Source organism: Enhydra lutris, unplaced genomic scaffold, assembly GCF_002288905.1.
Source record: "Enhydra lutris kenyoni isolate GAN:26980312 unplaced genomic scaffold, ASM228890v2 scaffoldscaffold20, whole genome shotgun sequence".
Lineage (NCBI taxonomy): Eukaryota > Metazoa > Chordata > Mammalia > Carnivora > Mustelidae > Enhydra > Enhydra lutris.
In genome coordinates this window covers 31,587,134-31,608,279 of record NW_019154104.1, presented here as the reverse complement: position 1 = coordinate 31,608,279, position 21,146 = coordinate 31,587,134, and the positions used below count along the sequence as shown (strand labels likewise).

At 56.3% G+C, this 21,146-nt stretch overlaps 1 protein-coding gene across 3 annotated transcripts in view; it reads left to right on the top strand.

Moving 5' to 3' along the window:
- The window catches only part of LOC111148533 (CDC42 binding protein kinase beta), a 99,875-nt gene extending 86,655 nt beyond the window's left edge, over positions 1 to 13,220 (top strand). For 2 of the 3 annotated variants that reach the window (XM_022505165.1, XM_022505164.1), the window contains 9 exons: positions 49 to 111; positions 1,278 to 1,874; positions 4,443 to 4,540; positions 4,626 to 4,710; positions 4,820 to 4,937; positions 5,019 to 5,136; positions 6,315 to 6,420; positions 6,506 to 6,576; positions 11,863 to 13,220. In XM_022505165.1, coding sequence (XP_022360873.1) covers positions 49 to 111; positions 1,278 to 1,874; positions 4,443 to 4,540; positions 4,626 to 4,710; positions 4,820 to 4,937; positions 5,019 to 5,136; positions 6,315 to 6,420; positions 6,506 to 6,576; positions 11,863 to 11,994 — 1,388 coding nt within the window. In that variant the 3' untranslated portion in view covers positions 11,995 to 13,220. The remainder of the gene's footprint in view (positions 1 to 48; positions 112 to 1,277; positions 1,875 to 4,442; positions 4,541 to 4,625; positions 4,711 to 4,819; positions 4,938 to 5,018; positions 5,137 to 6,314; positions 6,421 to 6,505; positions 6,577 to 11,862) is intronic. The other variant, XM_022505167.1, reaches the window with a different exon arrangement.
- The last annotated feature ends 7,926 nt before the right edge of the window (positions 13,221 to 21,146 follow it).

The following is a 21,146-nucleotide window of genomic DNA, read 5'->3' as shown; positions in this document are numbered from 1 at the left end:
AATAGTACTGATGTCCGTGTGTTGTTCTTACTCCTCCTACCGTGACAGATGGGGACAGGATCGTGGTCGGCCTAGAAGAAGGGCTGTACGTCATAGAGGTGACCCGCGATGGTGAGTGCCCAGGAGCTGCTGTCTGCCCTCCCTGGTTCACACACACGGGTGTGGGAAGAGGAGCAGGAACCCTGGGAGCGAAGATATCTTCGTGACGTGTGGATTCCATAAACAAAGGGAAGGGCGAATAGCTGAGAAACGTCACCTGCGGCAAATAAGACAGATGTTCAGCAGATGTGTGTGGCGCGTCCCCTGGTGCCTCGGAGTCAGGGCTAGGCTCTACCCGCAGGTTCAGCAGGGCACAGAGACCCACCAGCACCACGGGTGGGGTGGCGAGTGGCTTCCTGCACCCACTGAGCTCGTGGAGGACAGGACTAAGGGGAGAGATGGGGACAGGGAGAGCCTCCTAGAAGGAAGATGATTTACTGAATTCCTCAATGTGCCGATGCCTTCCTGAAGCTTGCTTTCCTCTGCTTCAAAGTGGGGTATTTCCTTCTTCCTGGCAAGAAAATGCAAAGTAGCCCCGTCTCCTCTCTTCACCATCCTGTGTCTCTGGAGAGAAACGCAGGCAGATTAGAACTGGCCTGGCCCCTGGGCCGGGCTCCGGGCACATCCCCCAGAAATGAGGAGCTGCTCCGTGGTGGCCAGCATTCCCTTCCTGCTGAGCCTGGTGGGAACACGTGTCACCAACGGTGGCTCCTGCCAGCCCGCGCCCAGGGCTGTTGGTCCCTCAGGTTCCAGACCAAAGGCTCTGCTCAGAGAGCTCTTAGTGCAGGTCCTACACCAGTTAGGGTATTGGGGATAGTGGGTTAATTTGGGGGTGGCTGCTTTCAGAGAGTTTATCTGAGGGTCCAGTGAGGTTGGAGACAGACCTTTGCTCCCCATGTGCAACCGGAGGGTTCTTATCTTCAGGGATGAACGGGGAAGAGATCCTGATCCACCCCCCGAGGCCACGGTGTGCTTGGCATCTCCCAGCCTGGGCGGCGGGGGGTTGGGGTGCTGGTACCATGGAGGCAGAGGAGTGTGAGATTGGGGTGGCCCCTGGGGGCTCCTGAAGGAGGGCGCTGCCCTGGCATCTGCAGGACCCTGAGGTTGGCAGGGTTGGAGGCACGTTCTTGAGCGTGTTCTAGAGCTGGTTGGCAGGGCAGGGAGCCGACGGCGAGGTTCCTGGCGCGCTCGCGCAGGTGCTCCTGAGCCGCTGAGATTTCTCTGTTCCATTCCCGCAGTGATCGTCCGTGTTGCTGACTACAAGAAAGTCTACCAGATCGAGCTTGCTCCCAAAGAGAAAGTTGCCGTCCTCCTCTGCGGCCGGAACCACCACGTCCATCTCTGTCCGTGGTCTGCTTTCGATGGGGCAGAAAGCAGCGCCGACGTCAAGCTTCCAGAAACAAAAGGCTGCCAGCTCATCGCAACCGCGACGCTGAGGAAGAGCTCCTCCACCTGCCTGTTTGCGGCTGTGAAGCGCCTGGTCCTTTGCTATGAGGTCCAGAGAACTAGGCCTTTCCACAGGAAGGTCAATGAAATCGTGGCCCCCGGCACTGTGCAGTGGATGGCCGCGCTCAAGGACAAGCTGTGTGTGGGCTACCCGTCTGGGTTCTCTCTGCTGAGCCCCCAGGGGGACGGGCAGGCTCTAACCCTGGTAAATCCCAATGACCCCTCGCTTACATTCCTCTCACAGCAGTCTTTTGATGCCCTTTGTGCTGTGGAGCTCAAAAGCGAGGAGTACCTGCTTTGCTTCAGCCACATGGGACTGTACGTGGACCCACAAGGTCGGAGGTCACGCATGCAGGAGCTCATGTGGCCTGCGGCGCCTGTTGCCTGTAGTATGTATATGTTTTTCTGTTGCCATATCCCTGTTGCCGCTCGTCACCTCGACAGTCAGCATGCGTTCTAGTTCGCTTTGGTTTGTGTCTCAGTCCCTCAGCTGAGCAGTTAGAGGGGCCCCGGGTGGGGGTGGCAGGCGCCTGCGTTTCTCCAGGAGAAGACGTGCTCCTGGCTGCACCTCTCCGGCCAGCGGGGGGGGGGGGGGTCCCTCCCGCGCCAGCCTCCTGCCGGCGGCGCCTGTCTCTTCCGCAGGGGCCCCTCCACTGAAGAACGCGGATGGGCAGGATTTATAAACTCAAGCTAGAGGGTTTGGGTACCAGGAGACACCGCAGCACCAGTGTGCAGGTTAGCTCCTGCTGGGACAGAGGTGCCTGCGGAACTGCTGGGAGCTGTGGCCCCTTGTTTGCCTACTTTCAGTGGCCTCCGGAACGGGGTCCTGGGACAGGAGTCTCTAAGGCCTGAGCCCAGTGAGTCAGGGCCACGAGTTGGCTCTTTGGGGACACGTCCCACGCAGCCTGCTGTCTGGGCTCTCTCAGCAGACTCTATGGCTCAGATCTCCTGCTCGGTGTAGCCCGAGTCAGAGAAGCAGCAGGTCGGGCAGGAGCAGGGAGTGAGGAGACGGGTCACAGGGCACGTGCTGATGTTGAGCGGGTGGGGACAGGGTGGGAGGTGGGGGTCCTATTTTTCCTCAATTACCTAAAAGGATAACCTTCTGTGTGCCTCACGGCGGGCCTCGCCAAGCTGGCAGAGTCCCTAGAGGTGTTGGAAGTGGGACACCGGGCCGTTGAGGTAATCCGCCAGCCTTCGGCTCTCCGGGCCTCTGCATGGTCCCCAACTCAGTCAGCCCCCAGCCAGGGCGACAGACAGGCAGGCAGGTGATGGCTGGCCAGGTCCCTTCCTTGCTGCACCCCATTGTCCTCATGGGCAGCCTGGACAGGAGCAGCCTCAGAGCCGTGCGGCAGCCCTGCCTGTCAGGGTCTTCTCCTCCTGAACCCTAAGTTTTGGGAAGTTTATTGTGGAAAGGTCACTGCGTGTGATGTTTTCGGCATCCTGGCTGTGTGGCTGGCCCGCGCGCCTCATGCTCTCCTGTGTTGGCCCTCCTGGTTCCCACTCCCCCCGTGTGCACACCACACACCCCCATCCGTTTGTGAGTGGGTGAGAAACGACTCGCTAAGTTCAGGCTGGAGAACGAAAACTGTTGCCTCCTTGTTCCACGCCCGTGCTGCGCATTCGCATGTGTCCTCACCCGTCCCAGTCACATAGGGAGGCACGGGCGGTCCCACATGGGCCACACGGTGGAGCCGGGCTCGGACGCACATCTGTCAGGCTCCCCAGCCCGTCCTCTCGCCACCGGTGTTGATGTTTTCATTTACAGTTTTCTTTAGACAACGATGCCTCAGTTTATCGGCAAGCCACACATGCCTCTCGGTTCCTCGCAGAGGGAGCCCCCCCATGCCAGGGGCCTCCGTGTGGAGGACGGTTCTCTGAGAGCTCCCGCAGGGAGTTTTGCTGCATGTCCCCTCTGTGACGGGCGTTGGCTAGTTCCAGCCTCTCGGCTGCTTCCTAAAGGCTCCTTCATCTCCCCGTTTGTGTTCAAGAGAGGGGCTGACCGTGCACTGGGACGGTGACAGCAGCACAGCAGGAGAAGCCTTTCAAAGGTTCATCTTCAGTCAGTGACGCGTGACGCGAAAGAGTAACTGGAGCCTGGAAGGCAGAAGGGCCGGGGCACACGCCCATCTCTGCCAGCTGCGGGGCTCTGTGCTGCTGCGGGGCGGCGCTGGGGACCCCACCGCTGGCCTCGCCCCTGCCTCGCCCTCCTGGGCCGGCCCTCTCCCGAGACCTGCTCTCCTTCCCCTGAGGTTCAGTCTTACTGCAGTTCTGAAGGTGGGGACTGTCCCCTCAAGCCTCAAATGCCAGATGGGCCCGTGGTCCCTGGTGTGTTCCTGTCCCCACCCGGCAGTGTCCCGTCACTCCGGACGAGGGGGGAATGTCGTTCCCCCATCCCACCCCCCAGGGCTTCTCACAGGAAACTGGTCCCGGGTGTGTTGAGACCAGAGCACCGGAGGGCCGCCTGCACACACCTGGAGGGACCAGACCCCGAGAGAGCGAGCCAGTGGGTTAGCTGGGCCGAGGCAAGGCGGGTGGTTGCCCCAGAGCTGAGCAGCAGTTTTGTTTGGAGATTTTAAGGGTTCACTGAGAAATCTGACTTTCTGCATCTCTTAAAGGAATTTGCCTCCAAACAGAGCGCTCGCCCCCACCTCAGTTCCAGGCATGTTGAGCCTAAAGCGCTGGTTTCCGCAGTGGTTGCGGGAGGAAGCGAAGGGGCAGTCGGCTCCCCGCACGGCTGCTCACCACCTGCACCGTGTGTGGAAGGCGCTGCGCGGGCACAGGCGGGCCCTGTGTTTGGGGACCTTGGGAGCGAAGGGTCCTTCTAGGGTGGGAGCATGCGAGTTCCTACCTTCGAGCGGGTTGCGCCCCCCCGAGCTGAGGGCGGCGCGGCCCGAGGGACGGGGGCGCTGGGGGCGCGGGGGCGCGGCTGGCTCACCCGCCTGCCCCCTCCGCGCCAGGTTGCAGCCCCTCTCACGTCACGGTGTACAGCGAGTACGGCGTGGACGTGTTCGACGTGCGCACCATGGAGTGGGTCCAGACCATCGGCCTGCGGAGGGTAAGGCCCCGGGCGGCACGGGTCGGCCCCCTCCCGCGCGCCGCAGCCCTGCACGCCGCTCCCCTCCCTCTGCCTTCGCCCGCAGATACGGCCGCTGAGCTCCGACGGCTCCCTCAACCTCCTCAGCTGCGAGCCCCCCCGCCTGATCTACTTCAAGAGCAAGTTCGCGGGTGAGGCTCTGCCCGCGGGGCTGGGGGGCGCGGGGCGGGGGCGGCGGGGCCCGCGGGTCGCCCGCACGGGGGCCCGCACGGAACCGCAGGGCTCGTCCCCCTCCCGCAGGAACGGCCCTCAACGTGCCCGACACGTCTGATAACAGCAAGAAGCAGATGCTCCGGACCAGGAGCAAGAGGCGCTTCGTCTTCAAGGTGCCGGAGGAGGAGCGGCTGCAGCAGCGGCGGTGAGCACCCGGGCGGGGAGGGGCAGGGCGGGGGGCCCGCGGCGTTTTCGGGAGTCTGCAACGCGCTCCACTTTTCCTCAGAGAGATGCTTAGAGACCCAGAGTTGAGATCCAAAATGATATCCAACCCCACCAACTTCAACCACGTGGCCCACATGGGCCCCGGTGACGGCATGCAGGTGCTCATGGACTTGCCTCTGGTGAGCCGGGTTGGCGGGGTGGGGCGGGGCCTGGGCGGGGGGCGGGGGTGGGGCCTGGGGCGGGGCGGGGCTGCAGGCCCTTGGGTCCACCAGCCTAGGCTACCCGGCTGCCCCGCATGCAGAGCAGTCGGAGCCCCTGCCCCACCGCCTCTTGGACAGAATCCCGCGGCGCCTCACTGCGGAGCTGGCTGTGGTTCATCTGCGGGTCTGTAACGGGCATTTACACTCGGCTGGTGTCAGTCACCATTTCGGGCTGTTAGTGTTTTGTGGGGAAACTAGCTGTCAAAAATGACTTCTCGGGAACATCTTCGTACAAGCAGGTAGTGGAGCTTTTCACTTAAAAACGTGAGCTAGACCCTGTGACCCAGCAGTTGCACTACTGGATATTTACCTCTGAGATACAGATGTAGTGATCCAAAGGGGCACGTGCACCCCCATGTTCATAGCAGCAACGTCCACAACAGCCAAACAGTGGAAGGAGCCCAGACGTCCATCCGCAGATGAATGGATAAAGATGCTGTGGGACACGCACAGACACACACACACCCACACAAACCACGGACTGCTACGCAGCCATCAAAAAACTGCAAAATCTTGCCATTTGCAATGACATGGGTGGAACAGAGGGTATTAGGCTGAGCGAAGTAAGTCAGAGAAAGACAGTTACCATATGATTTCATTGATGCGAGGAATTTGAGAAAGACAGGATCATAAGGGAAGGGAGGAGAAAAAATGAAACCAGATGAGACCAGAGAGGGAGGCAAACCATAAGAGACTCTTAATATCAGAAAACAAACTGAGGGTTGCTGGAGGGGCAGGGGTAGGAGGTATGGGGTGGCTGGAGAATGGACACTAGGGAGGGTGTGTGCTATAGTGAGCACTGTGAATTGTGTAAGCCTGACGATTCACAGAGCTGTACCCCTGGGGCAAATAATACATTATATGTTAATTTAAAAAAAAAAAAAAAACATGAGCTAAGATTTGACTTGGCCTAAAATCATTCTTCTCAATTCTTAGCTCAAAATTAGTCTGGTGCCTCTGTCCATGGAGCGAGGTCTCGGGCCCCCGGCTGTGGTCTGTGGGGCCTGGCTTGCAGTGGGGCCAGGGCCCAGACGTGCTTCTGCCCTGCTGTCTGCCTGGGCGCCCCAAGCCTGCTCACTACCTTTCTCTCCACCCAGAGCGCCGTACCCCCCTCCCAGGAGGAAAGGCCTGGCCCTGCTCCCCCCAACCTGTCTCGGCAGCCTCCACCCAGGAACAAGCCCTACATCTCATGGCCCTCATCAGGTACCAGGGTGTCCGAGAGTGGGGGCCTGGCCTGCCGGGGCTCTGGACTCTTTTCCCTAAGATGGCAGCTGTCCTTGTTCCACAGGGGGGTTGGAGCCTGGAGTGGCTGTGCCTCTTAGGAGTATGTCCGATCCTGACCAGGACTTTGACAAAGAGGTAAGACTTGCCTTGTTCCGGGGGCGCCACTGAGTGCAGCTCCTCACGTGGGGGAGAATCCGAGTGGTGACAGCAGCTTCACCCCGCCTGGACCAGCCTTGTGGGGCCCAGCAGGCCCGGGAAAGAAGGAACCGGGGTGCAGCCTGGTCACCGCCGAAGGAAGAGCGGCCTAGTGACAGGCTGACCTGAGTGTTACTCCCCGGCGCCGCTGGAGGGTGGGACGGCACAGGCTCTGTGCCCGTGAGCCTGGTGGGAGAAGGATTTGGGATCCTGTTCCCAGGTAATGACCTGACCAGCATGTTCCTCAATCAGACCAAGGCCTCTGGAACCAGGCCCCCTTCCGGGCTCTGCTCCCGAGGGCCTGGACCCTCCAGGTGCTGGTGGCTGCCCCAACTGGGGGCTTGGGAGGGCCACAGAAGCCTCCTGGGCACTGACAAGTAAGGGCTCCCTGCTGAATGACTGAGAAATGAATGCCTTTCCGAGAAAAGCCCAGCCAGCTTCGCCTTTCTAGACCGTCTGTGTTCTCCTGCCCGCTCCTGTGTAACTCCGTCTGTGTCCTCCTGCCGCTCCTGTGTAACTCCTGGTAGCTGCGTTCGGTCAGGTGTGCAGGTGGCCTGGTGCGCCTGCGAGAGGCTTCCACGCCGGCCTGTCTCCCCGTTCTCTGATGGCTGTTCAGGATCGGGGCCTGCGGGGCCAGCATGACTCTGCTGTTCCTTGGGCACCCCGGACCGTGCCGTGGTGGGTGTGGCCTTATGCTCGCTGGGGGGGCCAGCATGACTCTGCTGTTCCTTGGGCACCCCGGACCGTGCCGTGGTGGGTGTGGCCTTATGCTCGCTGGGGGGAGTGGGGATAGTGCGGGAGCCCGTGCTCACCAGCCTCCGTGCACTAGGGAGCCCCACACCCTGCCCGGTGGCTCCCTGGGAGCCCCACCCCGGGCAGAACAGGAGAGGCCCATGCTGGTCTTCCTGCTGGGCTGCTCTCTGAGGTCCACGGTCACTGCCAGCGTGGGCCGGCCGTTCTTCCTCCAGGCCCAGCTGCGCACCTTCGCCCCCTCCCTCATTCCTGGAAGCTCTTTTCTCACTGTGAACATGGTCTGTTGCACACGCTAATTCTCACGCAGTCCCGTCTGTCTCATTCAGCTAAGGTGAACAGACGTTCTCACATCTCTTGAGTTCAGCGAGGTTTCCTTTTGGTGCGTCATGTCTTCATGATGTTTGTTTGCAAGAGAGTGTCCTGACTCGGAGAGTATGTTTGTAGGCAAGGACCTGAGCTGACTTATTTCGAAAGTGGATGGCGCCCTGGCCCCATGCCACTTCTTTCCCTCCAACTTGAAATGTTGTCTTTTTAGTATGTTAAACCCCTTTGTTGACGTGTTTCTGTTTCTGGATAGTCTGTCCACCAGTGGATGGATTCTTTTCCTCTGTCCGCGCCGCCTGTGGGAGATCAGGCAAAGAAATCTCTGTTCCTTCTTTATAACAGTTTCTTAGCTGTTTTTATTTTACGCAAATAAATTTTATTTCTTTTAAGTGTATCTACTAAGTAACATCTACACCCAGCGTGGGGCTCGAAACCATGACCTTGGGATCAGGAGTCCTGTGCTCGTCGGTCGAGCCAGCCAGGCGCCGCCCCCGCCCCCCCAAAATTTAAAACCAGCTTGTTGGCTTCACGGTAAAAAAAAAAAAAAGTAAAAATTGTGTTGAGCTTTTCGTTACGATTACACTGATTCATAGATTAATTTGGGGGATGCCCACCATCTTGACTTTTCCTGTGTGGGAACATGGAGTGTCTCTCCAGTTGCTGGTTTCCCTCCTACAGGTAGTGCATGTTTGTGGTAAGTGATTCTTATGAATCTGGAGGGGTTTGTTGCCATTGTGAATGGACCGCAATCTTCCGCCGCATACCTGGTGGTTCTGGCTGGCGACTCTGGGCCCTTCAGTGTCCCCCTACCTTGATGAGTTCTGATTGGTACTTGTGTTTGGTTGATGGCCTTAGAGTTCTGTCTCTTGGACCCTGGGAGAGGGTGGGGGTGCAGAGGTGGTGTCTCCTCGCTCAGCACACTGGGGGGCCTCCTGAGAGTAGAGGTTTGGCCTGCTGATGCCCCGGGCTCCGTGCATCATGGAGGAAGACACATGCCTCCATCCTTTCTGGCCAGCGTCTCACCAGGCTAAGGCAGGGGTGGTGGGTGTCGGTCAGGTGCTTTTATCAAAGGTTTCCCTTTGCAACCCCACCTTCCCGGGATTTCTCTCCAGCCTGTTTGTGTCAGAGGGCGCGGCCTTGCCTCCTGAGAGTCAGTGCTCCCTGGTCGTGATGTGTTGTTTCTTGGAGTAGATACGGTCTGGGGTCCTTCGGTTGACAGTGTTCATCAGTAAAGCTCGTGCCCTTGGCTGACCTCGGCCGCCTTTGTCCTCAGAGCTGTACTGAGCTCAGTTCTGACTCAGCTCTTAGTAGCCATAGCGTACCCGTTTTCTTTCTGGGAAGGTTTCGTAGAACACCCTCAGAACTGCCGAACGCTGCCGCCTCTAGAGGTAGGTCTTGGTTTTTTCTCTTATTTTACTTTTTTTCTCCTCAGCTGTGTATTTTGAAAGTTTTGAACCTTCAGAAAAGTTGCAAGAACACCAGAGTAAGCGTCCCACGTGAGCTTTACGTGACCTGCCTCCCCCGGTTGGGTCTGTGGGGGAACGCCCAGCAGAAGGGAAGGTGCGGCCTCACCGGAGCCCCAGCCTGGTTTTGAGCGCGTCTCCTGAGGGTGCAGCCCCGCTCCTCCCCGGCAGGGCTCGCCTCGCACCTCGGTGTCTCCCGGGGACTGTTCACGCCCAGGGCCTGGCCGCTCTGAAACCCAGAGTCCAGTTAAGGAGCGCCCGTGGGTTCTGTCGTCCTGCCTCTAGTCTGGGTCCAGCCTTTCTCTCTCATGACGTTGAATTTATGAAAAGTACAGCTCTCGTGCAGAACGCCCCTCGGGCGAGGCTTGTCTGAGATCTTGGAGAACAGTAAGAAGGCCCCATAGTGTTCTCCCCAGGGACTGGCAGATGAGTGTGTGTAAGCATGTGCCTGTGCGTGCACCCGCACACTTCTCCTGAACTGTGTCTGTCAGGGGTGGACTGGGCCCCTTCTTTCCGCTTCCCCAGCCCCCGGTCTCACCACGTTGCTTCGGTCCCCTTGACCCTGGAGCTGGTCCTCCGTCTTTCCAACGTTGCCTCCTCTCAGGGTTCAGGTTAGAAGTCCCAGGCCAGCCTGCCGCACAGTGGACAGGGGACCCCCCGAGGGGGCTAGTGTACCCCCCAGGCACAGAGCACCCGTTCGTCCCGCACTGCTCTCGTGTGTTCACACTCTGGGAGGAATGTGAGTGGAGTTCGTGCCACTCTAAAGTGAACAATTCCGTGGCTGTTCAGTAAATTCACAGAGTTGTGCAACCACCAGCTAAAGACCAAAGTATTTCCATTGCCCCAAAACCCACCCCACCCCACCCCAACCCAGCGTTTTCTCCCATTCCTCCCTTCCGCCGCCCATGGCAGGGACACATCTTTGTTCTGTCTCTGCGGGTGTGCCCGTCACGGACGTCTGCGCCGCCTTCTGAGTCTGGCCTCTTCACTTAGCGTAAAGGCCTCCAGGTTCACTGACATTGCAGCAGGCGTCCGATGTCCTCCATTTTACATCCTCCTTGTCCCCGGGTGGACACGTGGGCTGGACCTAGCTCTGGCTGCTGCGAGTAGCGCGGAGAAGACCATGTGCGGACCCGCGGTCGTGCAGGCGCGTCCTCATGTCTGCGCATCCAGCCGCGGAGGACAGTTCACTTTCTGAAGAGCCGTCAGTGTTCCCACAGCAGCTGCGCCATTTCACACTCCTGCCGGCAAAGTGTGAAGGGGACGATTTCTCCGCATCCTTGTCAGTGCTTACCCTTCCTTTCCTTTTTTCCTTTTTTTAGTAGCCATCCTGGTGGGTGTGAAGTTACCAACCTCATTGTGGTTAGATTCGCATCTCCCTAATGACTGCTGATGTCCAGCCTCGTTTCCCTGCGCTTGCTGGCAGCTTCTGTACCTTCGGAGAAACGTCTAGTCGTTTGCCCGTTTTTGTAAATTGAGTTGTCTTTTGTCACGGGGTTGAACAGCACGTTGTGTTATCGGGACACTTGGCCCTGACATGAGGTGCAGGCGTTTTCTTCCTTCCTGTGGGTCGTCTTCTCACCTTTTTGATCCTGTTCTCTGATGCTTCTAATTTGGGTGATACCCAACCGTTTTTCTTCTGTTGGTTGTGCTTTTGAGGTTTTAACTAAGAATTCATTGCTGAATCCAAAGTCATGAAGGTTTATTCTTGTTTTCTTCTGAGTATTCCGGTTTTAGCCTTCACGTTCGGGTCATTGATCTACTGGGAGTTCTTTTTCCTTACGTTGTAAGGTGGAGATCCAGCGCCACCTTCCCTTGTCGAAGTGCCTTGGCACCCTTGCCAAAAGCCAGTGGACCGTGGTAGCACAGATTTATTTCTGGACTCGGTTCTGTTCTGCTGCTCTCTGTGCCGATGCAACACCACGCCGTTTGGGGTACTGTTGCTTTTCAATGCATTTGGAGGAGTAAGTTTGGGACGTGTGGTTCCTCCCAGTTTTTTCAGAGTATTGTTTTGGCTGCTCTGGGCCCCTTGCAATTCCATATGGATTTGAGGACAGGACAGCCATTTCCCATTTCTGGAAAAAGAGCTGTCGGAATTTCAGTAGGGACGGCGCTGAGGCTGTGCATTGTTCTGGGGGTGTACTGCCATCCTCGCGATGCTGGGTCTTCCATCCACGGTCATGAGATGGCTCAGGCCGTCTTTCTGCCGCAGTGTTCTCTACTTTCAGTGGTCAGATGTCTCACCTCTTTGGTTAAATTTATGCTGGAGTTGAACGGCACTGGTGAGAGCGGGCGTCTCGTTTGTGCCTCGTGCTAGTGGGAAAGTTGTGACTTCGCCACGCAGTGTGAAGTGAGCTGTGGGCCTTTTATCACGCTGAGAAAGTTGATCATGAAAGAGCGCCTTCTCTGACTTCAGTCTGGTTTCTTCGCTGTAGAGTTGCTCGTTCCTTTTTGGAACTGTAATTGCTGAGTTATTTGTGGGTTTCAGGTTGGGCTTTGGTTTGTGATGGCTTCACTGGCGCACTGAAGGACGCTGTGAAATGCTCGCAGAGTGTTGTCATAACCAGACAGGAGGCAGCAGCGGGCCCGTCTTTATCCCACCGGTGCCCGTGTCTGGAGGGCTGCACCCAGCCTCCACAGGCCCGGGGCGGTTATCCTTACGCTCTCCCCCTCCTTGTGTTAACAGCCTGACTCCGACTCGACCAAACACTCGACTCCATCGAACAGCTCCAACCCCAGCGGCCCCCCAAGCCCCAACTCCCCGCACAGGAGCCAGCTCCCCCTCGAAGGCCTGGAGCAGCCAGCCTACGATGCCTGAAGCCACCGGCCTCGCCACCACGGGGCCGGGGAGCTGGGGTGGGTGGCCTCCGGTGCCAGTGCCAAGACTGAGCTGACCCTCCAGTGTTGTCCAAGGAAACGTAGACTCAATATGTAGATATGGAGATAAAGAAAAATCTTTATTATAATAATGATCAGTTTTCTGCCACATGGTTGGTGGTGGTGGGCCCGACCCACTGACCCGCACCACGGTGGGACAGCACCATTCCGTTTGCACAGGAAGGACCAGCACCTCGCCTCCCCCGCCCGGAACCAGCTGTGGATGCCGGCCTCCCGAGGGGTGAGCCCGCAGGCCCCGTGCAGCCTCTGTGACGAGCCTGTTCCCTGCTCCCTAGGACCTTAGAGAATCGTAGGAAATTGTGTTTCAGTCCCCGTGTCCCTAGAATCTTGAAGACGGGAAAGCGGAGGTTAGTCGGTGGCCTTCGTCTTCGCTTAGCCATTACAGTCAGCTGCAGACCTTCTGCCGACCGTGTAGCCATGGCCAGAGGCCCCCGGAGCCACCCCTGCCCTGGGCTGTGTGTGTGTGTGTGTGTGTGTGTGTGTGTCCGTGTGTCCATCCACTCCTGGTCACAGCCGTCAAGTGTCACCTGTCTCACTACTGTGAAGTCCCTGCGCTCGCACGGCTGCTGCCTCACCATGAAGGTGGGCGTGGCGAGCTGCCACTGGGCAAGAGGAGGCCAGCGCCCCCGGAGCCCTGCTGCGGGCGCCGGACACCCCCCCGCCGCCCCGCCCCTGCATGGAGCCCTGTGGTTAGTGCCCGTATGCATCACATAGACTCGCCCAACACTCCTGCACATTGGCTCTGCCCGTGGATTTACTCTCCCCCTTCCTTGCTGCTGTGTTGAGTAATCAGGTCTGTGCCCTGTCCTGTGAAAGGCTTATTAACCGGCCGGCCGGCGGCGCTGGTCTCCGGCCCAGGACGGGCTCTGCCCTGCGCTCCCGCTGGTCCGCGTTCTGGCGACGCTGTGGAAGACGTGCACTTCCCTTGAGTCGGCACTGAGTGATGTGGGCACCACGGCCTGCCTGTGCGTGTCGCACACCCAGCGCCTGCTGTCCGCTGCCCCCTGGGCCTTCTGCTGGGGCTGGCACCTGCTGGGGGTTCTGGTTTTTACTTTTTTAATGTAAGTCTGAGTCTTTGTAATTATTGAATCGTGAGAACATTTTTGAACAATTTAGCTGCCAATAAAGCAGAAGACAGCAGTTTTGAAGTTCTCAGTGGCTTGTCTGAGTGTGATGACTGGTCTCCCTGCTTGTGTCCCAATGGGGACCCGGTGCCGGAAACCGCTGCCCGCCGACGCCGTTCTTGCTCATTTGCTCTGTGGGGTCCTGCAAAAGGCACCTGTCTGCCCATGGCGGGAGCTGGCTTCCAGTGGGACTGCGGCCCCCCAGGGCTGTGATGGGGCTCCTGGTGGGGGGCGCCCGGACACGGTAGGCAGGGGTGGGCTTGGCCACTGTGGGGAGAAAGGGGCCCCCTGGCTAGGTGCTCCTGCCAGGCCTCGCGGTAGCCAGACACCGGAATTGGGTTATAGTTTCAGCCCGAGAGAAGTAGAAGCCTTCAGGGGCCACAGGCAGGGCGGGGGTGGGGGCACCCGTGAGACACTGCAAGGCAGAGCAAGAGTCGGGCAAGAGCCGTCGCGCGGGAGAGGCTCCAGTCTATGGAGCCGCCTGGAGCAGCAGGGGGACCCCGGCCACACACAAGCACGCTGGCCCCTCAGCAGCCCTGGAGGACGGGCTGGGGCAGGCTGGAGTCACCCCGACGCTGCGGAACTCTGGCAGCAGTGGACAGCCACCCCCTATGTGAGTTGGGTTGTAGTTGTTCCAAGAGCTCCGTGTCCTTGGTAACTCGGGGCCAGTGACAGCCTTGCCTGCAGGGGGGGCTGTGAGGCCACAACAAAGTCCAGAGAGCAGCTCGCTCACCCCGTGGCGGGGATGTTCAGGGACCAGCCCCTGGGCCACCGCCGCCGGCTCTGCCTTCCCATCTGCTCCCCTCGCTTTGTATGTCCCACCACCCCCCGACACAGGGCACAGGTGGCTGTCCTTGAAAGGATCGGGGTGTCGGGGCAGCAGGGACCACGCCAGGCACAGGTGGAGCCTTTTAGAGACCCAGGTGAAAGCCACCGGCTGGGAACAACAGAGGAGCAGAGGAGGAGCAGGGCTCCTCGGAGACCGGCGCCACGTGGGACCAGCTCGCCATCGCCGAGGGTCCCCGCCGCGCCCACAACGTGCAGGCGGCAGATCCCAGCGGCGGGCGCCGGGTGTCCTACGGAAGCGGCAGAGCGGGTGGCACAGAAGCAGGTGGGGTTCACACCGCCGAGCGCCACGGGCCCCAAAGTGACGGGTCCCCACCGCGCTCAGTTGCTGCCCACAGAGGCCGACAGCCGGCACGCCCCAGCCCCCCACTGCCCAGACACCCTCGGGGTCCCAGCCCTGGGTGTGGGGGGTGCTGGCGGGGGTCACAGACCCAGCCGCTGTCACACGTGCCGTGTGACTCGCCTTCTCGCTGCTGCCACCGGGACACCCACGCCCCCCTCCCCAAGCACCGGGCCTGACAGCGGTGGACGCCGGAGCCCCCAGCATCCCCCGCGCACCTCGTCCCTCCTCAAGAAGCCTGCGTCAGCGGAGGTTGTTCTGGAACAGCCGGCCAGCGACCCGCACACCCTGAATTCCCACCCGTCCCCACCACGGACTTTGATTCCAGACCGCCTCTCCCAGCTCCCTCCTCCTTCCGCGGGCATCCTGCTCCTCGCCTTTGGGCTCCAGACTCGCCTGCCCGTGGGTTTGCCGAGTCTGAGCAGCCCGCCATGCCCTTCCCCTGCCCAGAAGAAACCCGTCCTTCTGCAGATGACTGCCATTTGCAAGGTCCCTGGCACGTGGTGTCGAATGCAGGCTCCAGAGAAGACCCCCCCCCCCGCAACAGCCTGTGAGGCTGGGGAGCAGGGATCCCCCGGCCCTGGAGTGTGCGGGCGCGTGGGGGCAGGCCCCAGCTGCGCTCCTCCCGGCGCCCCCAGCGTCCTGCTTCAAACCCGCGACGCCCCTCAGGTGTTTCAAGGGCAGACTTGAGCAGAGACCGTTGAGAGCCGCAGTGGTCACTCGCGAAACCTCGGTCTCCCCGGAGTCACTTTCTCAGAATCGGAGAGGATGGTGGCTCCAAATTTACACAACGTGAGGGGAAGAGCCCCCGGAACACCAGCGCACCCAGCACCATACGAAACCCGTCCTCAGTCAACCGCGGCGGAAGACAGCGGCGTGACCTCCGAGGGCTTCTGAGGCCTCAGTGGCCCCTCCCAGCCGCCTTGCCTGCCTCCAGGGCCACCCCCGCCCCCTCGTTCCAGTGCTCTCCGAATGAACTCTTCTGCCCCAGCGCCCCCCACCCCCGCACCCGTCAGAACCTGCCCCTTGAAAGCTAAGCCCCGAATCTCTCGTGTTCCCGGAGCCAAAGCTGAGAAAGGTCGGGATCCTCGCAGACTCGAGCACACCCGGAACACGGTCACTCAGTCTTCTGAACCCAGTCTCTCGGGCGCGGTCACTCAGGTGCTCACACGCTTGTGGCCCAGGGGAAGACCCTGGAAGGGATTCAGAGGAACAGACCAGGAAGCCTGGAAAAATCCCTAGAAAACTTGCAGAACAATTACTGAAGCTGTTCCCAAGCCTGCTGGTTGCTCGAAGTTCAGGCTTGACGCTAAACACCTGTGAGCCTGCTCCGGCGGTTCTGACGCCTGCAGATCGCTTCGTCTGCCCTGGACGCCCACCCCAGCCAGGTGGCCTTGAGCTCCATGTTTGTTACTGGGCGGATGTTTCAGTTAAAAGGACCAGGACGAAATGGGAAACTTGTCCACTGTGGGTCTAGTTGATGTAGCAAGCCCGCTCACCTGTGCTCTCCGTGCCTCAGCTAAAACCAGGACTTCTGAGACCCATAATTTCCAGCTCTGACAAACGGAGGCCCCTAAACAGAACCAAAACCCTCCTGACCTTCACCATTACCGTAAGAGGCCAGGCCATGGAAAAAAGACTATTGGACACGGAAGAAGAGTCCCAGCCTCCTTCGGCTCTCTGACCGGGCTTTTCTAGTCCCTCCCACCCCTTGTGCCCGGGCTCCGAGGAACTACAGAGGGTCTTCCCGTCCCTCTCTACCGCCCTGAACACTGGGAATGAGTCTCTGTCCCAACTGACATGAGAGCGACACTCAGTGCTCAGCCCCGCTACCACCAAGAGGCCCACCTCAGAGAGCCAGATCAGTTCAGATAATGGGGGTCTCTAGCAAACCTCGACAAGGTCCTGTCGTGAACCTCTTCTCTCTTGCTTGGGCCCCCTAGGAGATACTCACACTTTCTTAGTTCCTTGGCCCCATTCCCTTACCGGGCCCAAATTTCTTCAAGAAAGTGCTGGAATTTCTCCCGAAAGAGGAAGTAATTCTGGAATTTGACAGCAGCAATCCAGATGGCCAACTAGGTGGGTCACGTGACCCTTTTCATGTCCTTGCTGTGTCTCCTCCATCCCTGCCGCCAAGTCCAAGGCCACTTGGATCAACTACCAGCCCGTTATGGGCAAAACCCTCAATGGATCCCCACAGAATCCACAGCACACCTCCCACTGAGATCCACACAGACCCTGCAAAGCCTCTCCCCAGAACAAACCAATACCCTATAAATAGACTCTGCAGGGCACCAGGATAACAGAGCGCTAGAGGCCCCCGGCCTCACTGCCCCTGCACTAGCTCCCGCAGCACCCTGATCCTACCTGTGAGAAAACCCAGCAGCTGAGCAGGGAGGTTCGTCTGGGAGCTCCAAGCCATAAAATAACATTGTGACCCTCACCACCCTGTCCTTGTCCGCCTCCGTCTCAACCGACAGCCGGGGTCTGGCCATAATGAGTGTACCCAGGGCCTGTGTCAGCATTTCTGTGGCGGCGGCCAGCGGGGATCCCGGCTTCCCTGGGCAGGATGGCAGGACCCTCAGGCAGTCACACCCCGGGGGCTCACACACCTTACAAAAGGACTTAGTGACACAAGGTTTTCTGGAGGCTTCCCCCGGTACCGTGTGTGCAGCACTTGCTTCCCTGACCCCTTTCCCAAGTCTCCCGACAGGAGGACAGCAGCCTCCTGTAGAAACCGTTACCTTAAAAGAACAGAAAGTCTTCCAGGAAAAATGGCAGTTTGCTCAAACTCAGATTCAGTATTTAGGGCACCTGGTCTTGGAACAAGGACTCATGTAGAAGCTCATGTGCTTTTGTAGTATCCTGAACATCCCAAACCTAAAACCAAGCACCAATTACAAGTTTTTTTTTCAGACTGGCTGGCTGTGGAATTGGATTCTGAACTTCTCTCTTAGGACCCAACTTTGTTTGTTTTCTAAAGAAATCAACAAATCTGACCCTATTATTTAGGAAAAAATCAAGATGACGTAATCTTTGAGGCTTTGAAGAAAAGCTTAATGATGCCTCCTGCCCTTGGGCATCCTAATTATTAGCTCCCATTTTTCTTTTTAATATGTGAGGAGGAAGGGCCTTCAAATACCACCCCAAAATGAGCCATTCCCGCCACCACGCGTTTGGCTAAGGGCAGCAAGGAGACAGTCCCGGGACCCCCATAGCCATCCCCATGCCATGTGTAGAGGCTCTCCTGAACACCCACCACCTTACGGCCCATTGTCCCAGTCCTATGAAATCTTCCTAACCACTCCTCCCAGAACTCCTCGCTGCAGTCACCTTCTCCCGGACACCCTGCTCCCTCCCTCTCGGACAACACCCCTCATCACTGCAGACAGGTCACCTCTGACTCTGATAATTTACAGGAAACTCCTCCAGCCAATGCAGGTTTCTCATGGTTAAATGAAGGTCCTGTTTGAAGGGTCCAAATGACAAATATCGAAAGAAGAAAGTTCAAAATGGCAGCATAGTACCGTCCTGAGCTCACCTCATCCCATGAACACAACAATCTACAACTGTATTTGGAATAATCCCCAGTAATGGGGACCCAGACCCTGGGTGAACAGAGCCTCCACAACAAGGCACAGCAAGGAGAGCGGTAGAAAAGGCAGAAATGCAGCCTAAGGAAAAAACACACTCCCACAGAGGCAGTACTCCACAGTGGAGAGATCTCACAGGTACAGATGTTCTTCCTGAGGAGAGAGAGGTTTGAGCTCCACATCAGGCAGCCCAGATCCAGAGGAGCTCGCAAAACACCTGGATTCCCAAACTACCAGGGAGTCCTGTCCAAGAAAACAGTGGAACTATAGGAAAAGGAAAGCCTGCCCTTAAAGGGTTAATGCACAGACTAGCTTTGACTCAGAAAACACCATATAAAACATGTACATACCATAGGCATAATTAATGTTTTCATTAATCTTGAAAAAAATTAGAATAAAATAAAAATAAAATCTTGGAGTGCCTGCCAGAGAGGGCAGAGACAGCTGGACATCTCCCCAGGACGGAGACACTGGGAGCAGCCATTTTTCCTAGCCCTTCTCTGTAGACCCCAGTGATGGCAAGTGCCATTTTGAAATCCTCCCTCTAGGGGCACCTGGGAGGCTCAGTTAAGCGTCTGCCTTCAGCTCAGGTCATGATCCCAGAGTCCTGGAATCGAGCCCTGCATCGGGCTCCCTGCTCAGTGGGAAGCCTGCTTCTCCCTCTCCCACTTCCCCTGTTTGTGTTCCCTCTCTCGCTGTGCCTCTCTGTCAAATAAATAAAATCTTTTAAAAAATGAAATCCTCCCTCTAGATGGTTAACAACAGGGTGTACACCCCCGAAGTTCCCACACAAACCTGTGTTTTGTTGAGGCCACAGCTGAGAGCATTATAACCCAGCCTGCCAGTGCACCATGGCAGTTACAGCAGGGAGGCCCAGCCAGCCAGACCAGGTGTCACCCCCGCCCATGGGCACACCCACAGCAGTCACAGCTTCACAACAACACAAGGGTACAAGCCGTCCATGTAAGGGACACCCCTGGAGCCGTTGGCACTGGTGGCCAGGAGGGATTGCACTTCTCGGCCACACAGGACATTTCCTACATAAACCTTGAACACTGGGAGAAGTAACTGACTTACCTAATACATAGAGTCAGGCAAAATGAACAGACATAGGAGTATGTTTCAGACAAAATAACAAGACAAAACCTGAGAAAAATAACTAAATGAAACAAGAGTGCAGACTTCAACAAAGAGATAGAAAATATGGGACGCCTGGGTGGCTCAGTTGATTAAGTGTCTGCCTCGGCTCAGATCATCCCAGTTCTTGGGATCAAGCCCCACGTCAGGCCCCCTGCTCAGCGACGTGTCTGCTTCTCCCTCTGCCCTTCCCCTCTCTCATGCTTGTGCTCACACGCCCTCTCTCCCTTTCTGTCTCTGAAATAAAGAAGAACTTTTTAAAAAGAGAGAAAATATGAGAAAACACCAGTCAGAATTTAAGAATATGAAAACAGAAATGGAAGATACACTAGAGGGAATTAGCAACAGATTTGAGGATACAGAAGAATGAATCAGAGAGGAGAAAGGGTAGTGGAAATCACCCAAAATGAAGAACAAAAAGGAAAAAGAATGAAAAGAAATAAGAGCTTAAGGAACCTCTGGGACAACATCCAGTATACTGTATACTAACATTCATATTACAGAGATCACAGGTGAAGAGAGAAAGGAGCAGAAAACTTATTTCAAGAAATAATAACTGAAAACGTCATTAACCTGGGGAAGGAAACAGACCAAGATCCGGGAAGCATACAGAGCTCCAAAGAAGATGAATCCAAAGAGATCCACACCAAGGCATATTATAATTAAAATGTCAAAAATTAAAGATACAGAGAATACGAAGCAGAAAAAAAAAAAAAAAGCAATTAGTTATGTATAAGGGAACTCCTTTAAGACTATCAGCTGATTTTCAGCAGAAACTTTGGTGGCCAGAGTCATGATATACTCAAAGTGCTGAAACAAAAAAACATAACCAAGGATACTCTCTGACAAAGTTAACATTCAGGATTGAAGGAGAGATAAAGAGTTTCCCAGACAAGCAAAATGAAAGGCATTCGGGAGCACCTGGTTGGCTCATTCCATTGAGCATGTGAGTCTTAGTTATGAGTTCAAGCCCCATGTTGGGTGTAGAGATTATTCAAATAAATAAAACTTTAAAAAAGTCAGTATGAGGGTTAAGAAAAAAGGTAGTAAAGTCAACTAAATTCTGCAACAATTACTTAAGGTATGCACTAAATAAGAAGATGTAATAGGATGTCAAACACATAAAACGGTAGAAGAGATGAAATGTAGTGCTTTGAGAATGGATTTGAACCTAAACAACCACCTATTTAAAACAGAATGCCATAGACACAGACTGTTAAATATGAGCCTCATGTAATCCCAGACCAAAGAACCTATAATATATACACAGAAGTAGATGTAAATAAGTAAAAAATAAATAATAATAAATAATAGATATACAAAACATAGAAATGAATCTAAACATTAAAGAAAACAATCAAATCACAAGGGAAGAGAGCCAGAGAAGAACTACAAAAACAACCAGGAAACAATTAACAAAATGGCAGGAAGTACATACCTATCAATGATTACTTTAAATGTAAATGCTCCAATCAAAATACATGGGGAAGCAGAAAGGATTAAAAAAAAAAAACAAAAAACAGGACCCACCCAAATGCTGTCTACAAGAAACTCACTTCAGACCTAAGACCCACACAGACTGAAAGGGAAGGGATAGAAAAAGACCCTGTATCCAAACAGGAACAAACAGCTGGGGTGACAATACTCCATCAGACAAAGTAGACGGAGGATAAAGGGATCCACCCAGCAGAAGGGAAAAGTGCTTGTAAATATTTATGCACCCAACACAGGAGCACCTAAAAGCATGAAGGTAATATTAACACACACAAAGGCTGAAACTGACAGCAATATAAGAATAGGGCACTTTAACACCTGACTTACATCAATGGATAGATCATCCAGACAGAAAATCAAGGAGACATTAACCTGCAGTCACACATTAGACCAGATGGACTTAACAGATATATACAGAACATTCCATCCAAAAACAGCAGGATACACATTTTTCAAGTGCACATGGCCTGTCCCCCAGAATAGGCCACATGGTAGCCCGCAAAACAAGTCTCAATACATTTAAGGTTAAAATCATACC